Source organism: Halichoerus grypus, chromosome 3 (assembly GCF_964656455.1).
Source record: "Halichoerus grypus chromosome 3, mHalGry1.hap1.1, whole genome shotgun sequence".
Taxonomy (NCBI): Eukaryota; Metazoa; Chordata; class Mammalia; order Carnivora; family Phocidae; genus Halichoerus; species Halichoerus grypus.
Window position 1 is genome coordinate 5,315,997 of NC_135714.1, and position 13,612 is coordinate 5,329,608.

The window sequence follows — 13,612 nt, forward strand, 5'->3', positions numbered from 1 at the left end:
GTAAAATGTAGACTAAAACAGTGCCCATTTTATGGTATTGTGAGAATTAAATGGATTAATGCATGTAAAGCACTTGGAACCACTCTGGCACTTAGTGTCTGCTCAGTACATGTCAGCTATGATGATGGTGGTGGTGATGATGATGGTGATGATGAGGATGATGGTGATAATGATAGTGATGGTGATGATGGTGATGTGATGGTGAGGATGATGATGATAGTCATTATGGTGATGATCATGGTGAAAGTGATGATGATAACAAAGGTGGTAGTGATTATATGGAGCCTCCCTCTTCCCATAAAGCTACATCTTAAGATCTTACTCTTCTTTGGCCATTTACATGGAGGAGGAAATTTGAAGAGCAGAGGCATTTTGGGCGGGTCAGGGGAGCAAGACCTAGCTTAATTTAGCAACACTGATACTGAGGATTGAAAGAAGAAAGTGGGAGTTGTGAGTGGACCTGCCCCTAGCAGGTCCACTCATGTAGCTCTACCTACATGCACTTATCACTTGGTATCAGAAAGTAGGGATTGCAAGAGAGAAGGGAGAAAGATGGCGGGATCTGTAGAGCTTGCCCTACCTTTGCCCTCTTCCTAGATAACAGGCATTCATTCCTGCATCGGTGTCAGGTCCTGTTCCCATGACCTGCCACATCGCCTCTACTCTTCAAATTCTCTTGGCCATGTGAATGGCCGAAGGAGGGCAAGACTTCAGGTGGAGATTCAGAGAAGGTGGAGGTGGTAAGAGGAAGACAAGCATGGTGGCCTGACCCAGTTGACCAGTTCTACTTCATGAAGTAGGAAAGGAGAAGACCGACAGAGGGAGATAGAAAGATCTGTTTCTACCTTTTACAGTACAGTGGGACCCTGCCTGCATATAATTCTGTCCTAGTCTTTGTTTCTGGTTGTCATCAATCAGGCAGGTAACTTCTACCATGGTGTGGGAGGTTGGGACTAAAAATGTTTTTAGAAAACCACACAACTCCCTGGATAAAAGCAGTGTGATCTAATGGGTGGAGAGCATGGACTTTGGAGTCAAACAGGGCTAGCTCTTGGTTTTTAGTTATGGACTTTGATTATTTAATCTCTTTCCATCTACATTTACCTATCAATAGAATGGAGATAATACATCCCCCACAGGATTGCTGAAGATTGAATGATGCAAAGCATATATCATACCATATTAGTTTTCTGGGGCTGCCCTAACAAATCATCACAAACTGGGGAGCTTAGAATAACAGAATCTTATTCTGTCACAGTTCTGAAGACTAGAGGTCTGAATTAAGGTGTTGGCAGAGCTGTGCTCCCTTTGATGGCTTTAGAGAAGAAGCCTCGCCTCTTCCTAGCTTCTGGTGGCTCCTGGAAATCCTTCCTTGGTTGTACCTACATCACTCCAATCTCTGCCTCCATGGTCACATGGGCCTCTCTGTGTGAATCTGTCTCCACATTTCCCTGTCTTTATAAGGAACATTCATTAGATTTAGGACCCATCCTAATCCAATATGAACTCAATTTGATTACGTTTGCAAAGACCTTATTTCCAAATATGGTCACATTTATAGGTACTGGGGGTTAAGACTTCAGCATATCTTTTTGGAAGACACAATTAAACCCATTACATGCACCTAGCCTAGGGACTAGTGTGTTTTTGGTGATCAGATGCCATTAATTCCTTGTATCTCCCCATTCTTTTTGCTAAAGCTGGAAAAAAAAAAAAGCCCTTGCCTTCTGTGAAAGAGGAATCTTGAAAACAAATTGCTAATCAATATCCCCTTTGTTCTCTTTAGACACAGATTTTTTGTTTCCTTTCCATCAATATTTTAATGTATCCTCAGTGCAATGCTCTTCATGTTTATACAGTGTATTGGTTTTTTTCCCTTATCCAGTAGGTATACATATCAGGGCAAAGAGGGCTATTTCCAGCACATATGGAGAATTTGCGTGTCATTTTGGTGTTAATTAAAATGTAATATTTAGAATCAGAAGGATATTCAAATATGGAAACAGAACTGGTTCCCTGACCATATTTGATAACAGCATCTTTGGACCAAGGTTGATTGATCAATAGCCGAAAAAGTCATATGTGGCATTACTCTTTGATTCAGATTCCAATAAATGTCTGGACCAAAGCTCCTGTTTCTGACTTAACTTGGCTTTGACTCTCTTGAGGGTCAGGTTGGCCTTGTTGGTCTGTGAGAAAAATTTAACCTTGACTACAGCCTTCATTGTTACCAAAGGAATGAGGACTGCTTTTGTTGTCTTCTAGCCCCTAAGTAATACATTTAATCTTCTCATAATCTATAGTCATTCCTAATTAAACTAGTAGCAGATCGGCTTCTCTAGAAGCAGATGCTGAGACAGAGTTTGGAGTATAATATGTTTACCAGCATGCAGAAAAGAGTTAATATATCTGGCCTGAGATTGCCCTCCTTAGAAAGGCCTGCTTGCAAGGTTAGCCCTTGGTCAATGTCTGCAAACTTGGATTTCAGGACAGTTGCCACCATTCCCCAAACTGATAAGAGTGGCTCACTGTGCTGAAGCTATTATATTATAAATATAAATAAATGTGTATAAGTATATTATAAACAATATATTTTATTTTTAAGGCCTGCTTTCATTCTGGGAGTCTGGAACTTTGGTACATGCTAGGGAGAGGGTGCCTAAGTGACCAGTCCTGGATAAAAGCCCTGGGCACTGTCTGTCATGAGCTTTGCTGTGTTGTTACACCCGTTGCTGGAGGAACTAAACAAGTCTTGTGTGATGGCCTTGGGAGAGGACTCTGGAAGCTTGCTTCCGCTTTCTTCAGGATTTAACCCCATGTGCCTTTTCCCTATGCTGAGTTTGCTCTGTATCTTCTCCCTGTAATAAATCATAGCTGTGAGAATGACTATAGGCTGAGTGTTGTGAATCCTCCTGATGAATCATCGAACTTGGGGTGGTTGTGGGGTCTCCCCCCAACACAATCAGTGACCACCCATGAAGGGAAGAAGGAGAAAGTGGGATTGGGCAAAAGAGGACTGGGCAAGTTGCGATCTGGGCTGACAAAGCCTCACCTGGCAGTGAACGCTGGAGCAAGCTTTGCCTGTCTGAGTGTCACTTGTCAGGCTAAATGGCTGGCCATTATGCTTCTGCCATGCTCTGTTACCAGCCTACAGGTGTAGGCTGTCTACAGGAAGGGCATGACCTCAGGTGAGGTGGCTCTCTGCAGCTGATCTAGACCATGAAGCTGGAGGCTCTCTACAGGCCACATTGCCCATAGCTGGGCACCAAGTCTTTCCTCGAAGGGGGATCTGAGTGCTGCATTGCCTTGTCTACCTTTAAAAAATATTTATTATTCTTTTTGTTGTTTCCTGGTTATATAAGTAATACATGCTCATGTAGAGATCTTAGAAAACACAGAAACAAAGAAAAAACTCATCAAGCAATCACTCAGCAGAATTCCAGAGGATATTCTTCACAGGTTATATATATACATGTGTGCATATATGTTATTTTTGTTCTAATTAAATTGGGATTTTTCTATGTATACAGTTTTTTAAATTAATTTTTTTTAATTTTTAAAAATATTTTATTATGTCCAATGGTTCATTAGTTGCATATAACACACAGTGCTCATCACAACACGTGCCCTCCTTAACACCCATTTTGTACCTTCTTTAAAAATGTTACATTAGTATATAAGCATTTTTAAATAGTATTAAAAATTCAACACACCAAAATCGGTTACATTTCTACACACTAACAACGAACAATCCAAAAAGGAAATTAAGAAAACAATTTCATTCACTATAGCATCAAAGAGAATAAAATAATTAGGAATAAACTTAATCAAGACATGAAAGACTTGTACAGTGAAAACTACAAAACCCTGCTGGGGTAAGACACAAATAAATGGAAAGTCATCTTGTGCACATGGATTGGAAGACTTCATAATGCTGTGATATACAGATTCAGTGCAATTGCTGTCAAAATCTCAAAGGCATTTTTTTTTTTTACAGAAATAGAAAAGCCCATCCTAAAATTCATATGGCATTTCAAAGGAACCTGAATAATCAAAAAAATCTTGAAAAAGAATAAAGCTGGAGGCCCCATACTTCCTGATTTCAAAACTTAGTACAAAGCTACAATAGTCAAAACAGTGTGGTACTGTCATAAAGACAGACATATAAACTAATGGAATAGAATCAAGAGCCTAAGAAAAACCCTTGCATGGATAGTCAAATGATTTTTGACAAGGGTGGAAAGACTAATGGGGCAAGAAAAGTCATTTCAACAAATGATGTTTGGGAAACTGGATTTACACACACAAAAGAATGGAGTTGGACCCTTGCCTTACAGGATCTACAAAAATTTTAATTTTATTATGTTATGTTAGTCACCATACAATACATCATTGGTTTTTGATGTGGTGATCCACGATCCATTGTTTTCGTATAACACCCAGTGCTCCATGCAGTATGTGCCCTCCTTAATACCCATCACCGGGCTAACCAATCCCCCCTCCCCCCTCCCCTCTAAAACCCTGTTTGTTTCTCAGAGTCCATAGTCTCTCATGGTTCATCTCTCCCTCCAATTCCCCCCCCCCGCCCATTTTTCCCTTCCTTCTCCTAATGTCCTCCATGCTATTCCTTATGTTCCACAAGTAAGTGAAACCATATGATAATTGACTTTCTTTGCTTGACTTATTTCACTTAGCATAATCTCCTCCAGTCCCATCCATGTTGATGTAAAAGTTGGGTATTCATCCTTTCTGATAGCTGAGTAATATTCCATTGTATATATGGACCACATCTTCTTCATCCATTCATCTGTTGAAGGGCATCTCAGCTCTTTCCACAGTTTAGCTATTGTGAACATTGCTGCTATGAACATTGGGGTGCATGTGGCCCTTCTTTTCACTATTTGGGGTAAATACCCAAGAGTGCAATTGCTGGGTCATAGGGTAGCTCTATTTTTAAATTTTTGAGGAACCTCCACACTGTTTTCCAAAGTGGCTGTACCAACTTGCATTCCCACCAACAGTGTAAGAGGGTTCCCCTTTCTCCACAACCTCTCCAACATTTGTTGTTTCTTTCCCTGTCCATTTTTGCCATTCTAACTGGTGTAAGGTGGTATCTCAATGTGGTTCTGATTTGAATTTCCCTGATGGCTAATGATGATGAACATTTTTTCATGTGTCTGTTAGCCATTTGTATGTCTTCTTCAGAGAAGTGTCTTTTCATATCTTCTGCCCACTTTTTGACTTGATTATTTGTTTTTTGGGTGTTGAGTTTGAGAAGTTCTTTATAGATCTTGGATACCAGCCCTTTATCTGTAGTGTAATTTGCAAATATCTTCTCCTATTCTGTGGGTTGCCTCTTTGTTTTGTTGACTGTTTCCTTTGCTGTGCAGAAGCTTTTTATCTTGATGAAGTCCCAAAAGTTCATTTTTGCTTTTGTTTCACTAGCTTTTGGAGATGTATCTTGAAAGAAGTTGCTGTGGGTGATGTCAAAGAGGTTACTGCCTATGTTCTCCTCTAGGATTTTGATGGATTCCTGTCTCACATTGAGGTCTTTCATCCACTTTGAGTTTATCTTTGTGAATGGTGTTAGAGAATGGTTGAGTTTCATTCTTCTGCATGTGGCTGTCCAATTTTCCCAGCACCATTTATTGACGAGACTGTCTTTTTTCCTTTGCATGTTTTTTCCTGCTTTGTCAAAGATTATTTGACCATAGAGTTGAGGGTCCATATCTGGGTTCTCTATTCTGTTCCATTGGTCTATATGTCTGTTTTTGTGCCAGTACCATGCTGTCTTGGTGATCACAGCTTTGTAATATAGCTTGAAATCGGGCAACGTGATGCCACCAACTTTGTTTTTCTTTTTCAACATTTCCTTGGCGATTCAGGGTCTTTTCTGATTCCATACAAATTTTAGGATTGTTTGTTCCAGCACTTTGAAAAATGTCATTGGAATTTTGATCGGGATGGCATTGAAGGTATAGATTGCTCTGGGTAGCATAGACATTTTAACAATGTTTATTCTTCTGAGGATCTACAAAAATTAACTCAAAGTAAATCAAAGACTTAAGAGTAAGACCCCTTAGAAGAAAACATAGGGGAGAACTTCATAACATCAGATTTAGTGATGATTTTTTTGTATATGACACCAAAAGCACAAATGACAAAAGAAAAAAAGTAGGTGAATTGAATTACATCAAAATTAAAAACTTATGTGCATCAAAGGATACAATCAATAGATTGTAAAGGCAGCCCATGGAATGGGAGAAAATAACATTCACACCATATAAAAAACTCTTGTCATCTTAGTCAGTTTGGACTACAATAGCATATTGTTATAGACTGAGTGGCTTAAACAACAGACTTTTATTTTCACAATTCTTTAGGCTGGGCAGTGCAAGATCAAAGTGTTGGCAGATATTGTGTTTGATGAGAGCCACTTACTGGTTTGTAGATGCCCATCTTTTCATTGTATCCTTCCATGGCAAAGAGCAGAAAGAGCTCTGGCCTCTTCATTCCCTTATAAGGGGACTGACTAATCCTATTCATGAAGGCTCCACCCTCATAACCTAATTATCTCCCAAAGGCCTCAACTCCTAATACCATCACATTGGGGGTTAGGATTTCAACATATGAATTTTGGGGGACACAAATATTCAGTCCATAATGTCCTATAATTCGATGATAATTTAAAAAAAAAAACATGTTTGAAAAATGGGCAAAGGACTTGAACAGACATTTCTCCAAAGAAGTTATACATATATGTAGTACCCACATGAAAAGACACTAATCATTAGGGAAATGCAAATCAAAACCATGATGATACCACCTCATACATATTAGGATGGTAACTATCAAAAAAATAAAAAGATAAAACAGCTTGGCTGTTCCCCGGAAAATTAAAGATAGAATTATATAATCCTGTAATTTCACTTCTGGGTATATATCCAAAAGAATTGAAAGAGATATCTGTATACCGGTGTTTGTAGCAGCATTATTCACAATAGCCAAAAGTGGAAGCAACCCAGGTGTCCATTCAGTGAATGAATGGATAAACAAAAAATATATACACATACTATGGAATTTTATTTAACTGTAAAAAGGAAGGAAATTCTGACACATACTACAACATGGATAAACCATGAAGATTTAATGCTAAGTGAAGTAAGTCAGTCAAAAAAGACAAATACTCTGTCATAACACTTATATGAGGTTCTTAGAGGGTCAAATTCATAGAGACAGAAAGTAGAATGATGCGTGCCAGGGAGCTGGGGGGAGGATGGAAGGGGGAGTGTGTTAATGGGAACAGAATTTCAGTTTTGTAAGATGAAAAAGATTTGGGGGTGAATGCTGGGGATTTCAGAACAATGTGATTGTACTTAATGCTACTAGAATGTACACTGAAAAATGGTTATGATGGTAAATTTTATGTTATGTGTGTTTTATTATAATTTAAAATATTATTTAAAAAATTTTAATGGTTAAATATTCAGAACTCCAAAGGAAAAAGGAAAACTTAAAATTCCTAGAAAGCAAAAACAGATCCTTTTAAGATGTCATCAGACACATTTATGCCAGAAGACAGTGGGATGGTACCTCCAGTGTTCTAAAGAAAAATTATTTTGGACCTTGAGTTATAGATTCAGCCAACTTATCAATCCAATGAGGGCAAAGTAATAACATTTTAAGACATATGAAATAAAAACTCTTTTCTAAACAGATTAACTTGAGAATAAATAAATACTGCGAATACTCCATGGGAAAAAAAAGCATCCAAGGAAAAGAAAGAAATGGGATCCAAGAAACATAGTTTTTCTTTAATGAATAATGTGTGACAATACAGAAAGGTGTGAAGAGAGGGCTCCAAATGACAGGAGTGCAGCAAGCCTGGAAAGTAACCAGTCCTAATTAGATCAGAGTGTCAAAGCATTCTGGGAATGATGAGTTTAAGAAAAAAGAATCCACTCCCTGCAACAGATAATATCATTAAGGAAATGCTATATAACAGGAAGGAAAAAGAAAGGCAATGAGAAACTCCAGGAAAAACAAAAAGTTACAGAAAAAGGAGTGTCAGTCCAATCTGAAGCAAACTAAAAATATGGCATGATTTTGAACAATTGATAAAGTGTAAGAAAAGGGACTGAATTAGAAATATACTGCTTTGAGGAGCAGGTATATAGTAATACAGGATTACATTTTTTACTTTATTCTTCAGTGAATAACATTTTCCCAATCATCATAATAGTAATATCTTTAAAATTTTTTTTTTAGTTTTAGTTTCTGGAATGAACCTATAAACAACCACAAAGAATTGTGGTTGTAAAACAAAATATATATGTTATAAACCATACATATAAAATATATATATATAATATATATAAATATATTTATATATATAAATAAATATATATAAATATATAAAAACCATATATATATAAAAAAGATTTTTTATTTCATATGTCTTAAAATGTTATTACTTTGCCCTCATTGGATTGATAATAAATTCTGGAAGAAAGAAGTGGGAAAGGCAAGTTGGAGGCAAGTGTGGGACACTAATGTCATTGTCTTTTTTAGTAAGATGACAAGGAGACAAGAAATAGTCTCTAAATTAAGTGCTATAAAAGTTGAAGTTTAATTTTTTAATTTGAAGGTACAAAAGTAGCTAATTGAAAAACTAAAAATAATCATTAAAATTAGAAGGAAGTGTAGAAAGGGATATTTATAGGTTACATACCCTATAAATTTGTAAGGTAAAAATTCTGACCTAAATTCACATCTGTCAAAACAGGAATTCAGTTAATAATATGTAATTTGATGAATCAATAAATAAAGATACATGCATAATTTTTAGAGTATTTAAATTAACTAACCATTCTGGTTAACTAAACCATAAAAACTGAAATCAGTATCTGTTTAAGACATTTGTCCCTGGGAAGCTGGATTAGAGTGGATAGGGGAAGGTAACACAGGGAAATTTGCTTTTCTTTTTAAACACTTGACTTCTGTTATGAACTCTTTTTCCTAGTATACATACGTACATTACTGTGCTTTTTAAAAGTAATAAAATGGTTATGTAATTGCTCATTATATGGATTGGATAATTTATAGAAACTTAAGATATAATCACTCTTTGTTTTGGAGACATTTAGGATCCATACACATTTGTGTTACTTTATATGATGCTCTGCAAAATAGCCTTACATATAAACAAATCTTTGTGTATATTTCTAGACCAAAACAACCTTGTATATAAGCCTTTATGCATATTTTTGAATTATTTCCTGAGGAGAGAATCCTAGGCATGAAATTGCTGACTTAAAGGGCTGACCGTTACAAAGCCTCTTGTTATGGACACACATATTTTGTCCCTTTTATTTTTGAGTATGGACACTGGTGAAAACATTCCAAAGGATGAAAGTGTTATCAAAATGTGAGGCTCTCAGTCCAGGTCTGTTTTTGAGGCCACCTTCTGATAAAATGACTCATTAATGGCCACCATATAGCTTCTCCATTACTGTACCAAAGGAGTTCCCTTCGTTTACACAGCCCACAAAGGAAGACACGGCAAGAATCACTGGTGTTTAGTGAGCAAGTATTAAAGCCAGACACTCTTTTAATGATTTCATTCAACGTCATGCATATTCTTGTTTAATCCTCAGTACAACTCTTGGAGGGCTACTGTCTCAATTTGCAAGGGAAGGAGCAGAGGCAAAGAGAAATGAACTCATCTGACCAATACTACATGACCAGTAAGGCAGAGATGGTGCCACACCCAGGTGGTCTGAGTCCTGAGCCCAGGCTTCACCCGCTCTCCTGTTTACAGGTCCCCCTTACCTGTGAATAGGCGGTGGACCTGGGTCAGACCCAGTCAGTGCCCACACAGAGTATAATCACACAAATGGAGAAAGAACCCCAACTTACAGCCTGGGACACAGTAAATACTCAGTAAATAATTGTTGATTAATCAATGAGCCAAGCTTTGTGCTAATCTCTATACTACTATTTTATTTAATCCTCATTCTAGGATGTATTTTTATCCCCATTTTACAGACAAGAGAAGTGAGGTTGCTGGAGGTCAAGTCACTCATCCAGGGTATCACAACTGTTTTGACAGAGGCGGCATTTCAATCCAGATCTGTAGGATTAAAAATCCAGAGCTCTTTCTTTTGTTCAGAGTGTCTTTGGGAGAATTCAAGGAGTTAAGACTCATCCTGTGAAACCCTTAGCCTAGCCATTCTCAAAGTGTGTTCCTCGGACAAATAGCACAGCAGCAGCCCCTGGGAACTTGGAAAAGCCACTTCTGAGGCCCTGTCCCCAGGTCTAGTGAATCAGGAGCCCAGGGTGGGGCACAGGGATGCGTGTTTCCATAAGTCCTCCTGGTTCAGATGCATGGTTAAGTGTGAGCGCAGGCTCAGTCCCCCATCTGACCCAATCCGAGTGCTTATCGGATGCTATCTGCTGCTGTGGTCTTGAACCTGAAGCTGCAGCGTCTAGCACTTAGCAGCTTCTCACAGCGGCTTGATGCCAGCCACTCCTGGCCTGCCACGGATGCATATTTGTCCCAGGCTCTCGCTGGCTGGAGCCCAGAGGATGCCTCTGAGGAGAGAGAGAGGGCTGGGCGTGTTAAGCCAGGTTGTTGGTTTTGCTTGGCAGCCAGCCGCCTCCCGCTGTGTGATGCTTCCCTGCCCTGTGCATCCTCCAGCGTGGTCCTGAAGGCCAGCGTGGGCTGTGGGTTGCCCCTCTAAAGCTCTTGCGAAGGGGGAGCAGACGGTGTGGGGAGAAGGGAAGGACACTACAGATTCTGCCCCTGACTCGAAACAGCTCACAGATCCCTAGTGCTGCTTTAGGTTTGTTACAGATGGATTCAGGAATGTACAGTTCTTGGGGGCCTGCCATATGCCAGGCTTGGGGTGGATGGTCCTACTGTGTGCAAGCCATCGTGCTGGGTTCCTTGCAGTGTTTGTCCTGCTCAGTGCTTCAGATGTGCTGTGTGGAAGTCAGGCTATAAGGAAACAGGCTCAGAGAAGTCCAGCGACGGTCTCAGGCCAAGATGGTTTCAGCCAGTGGGACAGAGCTGGGTCCAAAGTCAGGCCCGTCTCGCTGCCTCCATGCTTCTTCTGCTGTAACTCTTCCTTATGACCTGACTGAAAGATGTGAAATGTGACCACGGACAATTCCACCCCTCCCCCACCGCCTCTGGTCCCCTAGGTTGTCCCAAACCATGGCCTTCATGCGGCAGGATTCTTCACAGCCTCCATCCTCTCCTTTGTGCTGACCTGGGTCACGCTTTTCTTCATGGCTCGGTATCAGTGTTTGAAGGGAAGCCTGCTCATCGGACATCAGGTGAGTCTCCATGTATGTTGTGTTCCTCGAGGGTAGTTCGATTGGCAGTAGATGTGAGGTTGACGTTTATCCTCCAGTTCAATGGGTCTCAGCCCTGGATTGATGTCCCAATCCCTGGGGAAATGACAGACACACGCTTATGTCCAGGCTCACATGCAGAGACTCTGACTGGACGTCCCAGGATGTGCCCCTGTCATTAGTCATTTTTAAAGTTCCCTGGATGATTCCAGAAGGTGGCCAGGGTTGAGGGCCCCTGCAGTCTGACTGAATAACCGAGCACCTATCTGTGTGGCCAGTTCTGCATTCATGCCACGCTAATTCAGGTCCTGGTCCACACTCCCTGCTGACAAGTCTTTGGAGACTCACTTCATCCTCAGGGGGAGACTGGATACTTCGGCCCAGCTTGGGGAGCCCCCATCGCCGGCTTCTGCCCACTTCTGCTGCCACTGTCCACTTTCCACCTCAGACCCAGTCCACCCAGTGACTCAGCATTCCTTGAGAGCATGAGCTCACCACGCTCACACCAGAGGCTTTTTGATCCTCTCTGCCCTTCATGAGCATAGTTCTGGCTGGGATGGGAGCCCCATCTCCAGGTTCCTGCGCTAGCTTCTGTAGACTCCACCCAGCACACCTCCTAATCTGTTGGGCTCGTCTGTGAACGTCTTAGTCTCTGTATTCCTGTCTTGCTCTGGGTTCCCACAGAAGCACAGCCCGGGATCAGGGTCCAAATGCAAGTAGTTTATATGGGGAGTGGTCCCAGGAAGTATTGGTGTGGGGTCAGGAGGTGAGGCAGGAAGGGAAGGCAGCTGGTCAGGTTACCACTGTGGGCCCCTGGAGCTTCACCCTGCCCGGGACCTCTGGGGACAGTAGTCATCCCACCCGAGGAGGGAAGGAGCTGGAGTATATATCATACCCTGTTGGTCATTGGTTGAGGACATGGGGGCAAAGGGGCTGTTAGAAGGTGGGGGAGGAAGGACTGTCCTCCCCACTGAAAAGGCATTTGGAGACCAGAGAATAAGCAGGCCACTCCATACCATTTATGCAGACTTTTATTCAGGATAACTTACTGACAGGAGATCAGGTCGGGGGTGATCCAGGTGCTGTGCAGCTATTCTCACAAAGTCCAGACCTTAGTCCACAGATTTTATAGAGTGAGGGGAGGTACAGAGGGCATTGTAGTGAGATCAAAGGGTCCACTTATACCTCCAAGAGTTCGCGTGCTCCTGGTTGACAGCTACCCTTTCATTAGATCTAATGGAACCATCCGTGTATGAGGAGGGGGAGAGACTATGCTATCTTTAACAAATTTATGGATGTCCTAAATGAGCCTCCCCCTTCCAGCCTTGGTGGGCATTTCTAAGGTATGTATATTAATTTCCAAGGGGGCTGGAACACGTAGCCCCAAGAGAGGACATGTACAAGATGGAGGGCCACAGAAGGAGTCAGTATTGTGAGCACTCCCGCAGGGGCCCGGACAGAGGGTGATGTTATTTCCCTGGCATGGGCTCTGAAGGCCAGTGAAAGCCTTTAGGGAAAGAAGTGTAGGTCTTGGCTGGTGGATCTTGGGCTAGTGGACACTGAAGCAGTAAGGATGAGGGGACATGGGTAGAAAACAGATGGTATCTGCCACCATCCCCGCTGCCTAGTATGGAGCCTGGTGCTTGGAAGGCCCTGAAAAAATGTGTGAGAGAATGAATGAGCCCTTGGTCCATCAGTGGTTGGACAGACGGGAAGGAAATCAGGGTGGTAGTTCATTGAGTGAGATGAGCTTTGCGGAGCTGCCACCAGAAGGCACTGCGGGGAGTAAGCATCCGGGAAGGCTGGAGCTCCTGTGACTCAGTGTCACCCAGGGCCCCAGCACCTTGAAGGGAACATCTGTCATCTTTCCCCCTCACTTTATATTGAGGAAACTGAGGCCCATGTAGTTAAACACTTGCTTCAAGTGGCCAAGTGTAGGCTGGACCTGCTTCTGGGGGCTGTGTCTGGAGGCTGGAGGTCCTGTCCCTGTTATTCACTTGGTGTCTGCTTCCCAGAGGAGGGGATGGTCATTTCAAAGTGAGATCAGCCCACAGTGTCCATGGCAGGCAAAAGGGAGGAGGAGGAAAGGGCCCCTCTCATCAGACCTTGGGCTTCTCTCCCAAAGCCATTATCCATCACAGAACAAAACTTCCCTGCTGCTTTGATGAAGGAGCAGGAATCATTTCCTGGAGATGAAAGGCTGATCGTTACACCTGCAGAGAGGAGAGAAAAGCGTTGATTTAAGGTCTGAAGA

At 41.6% G+C, this 13,612-nt stretch overlaps 1 protein-coding gene across 5 annotated transcripts in view; it reads left to right on the top strand.

Annotated features, from left to right (window-relative positions):
- EVC2 (EvC ciliary complex subunit 2) overlaps positions 1-13,612 on the top strand; it is a 127,934-nt gene that overhangs the window by 31,091 nt on the left and 83,231 nt on the right. For all 5 annotated transcript variants that reach the window (XM_078068374.1, XM_036085913.2, XM_078068372.1 and 2 more), the window contains one exon: positions 11,206-11,340. In XM_078068374.1, coding sequence (XP_077924500.1) covers positions 11,206-11,340 — 135 coding nt within the window. The remainder of the gene's footprint in view (positions 1-11,205; positions 11,341-13,612) is intronic.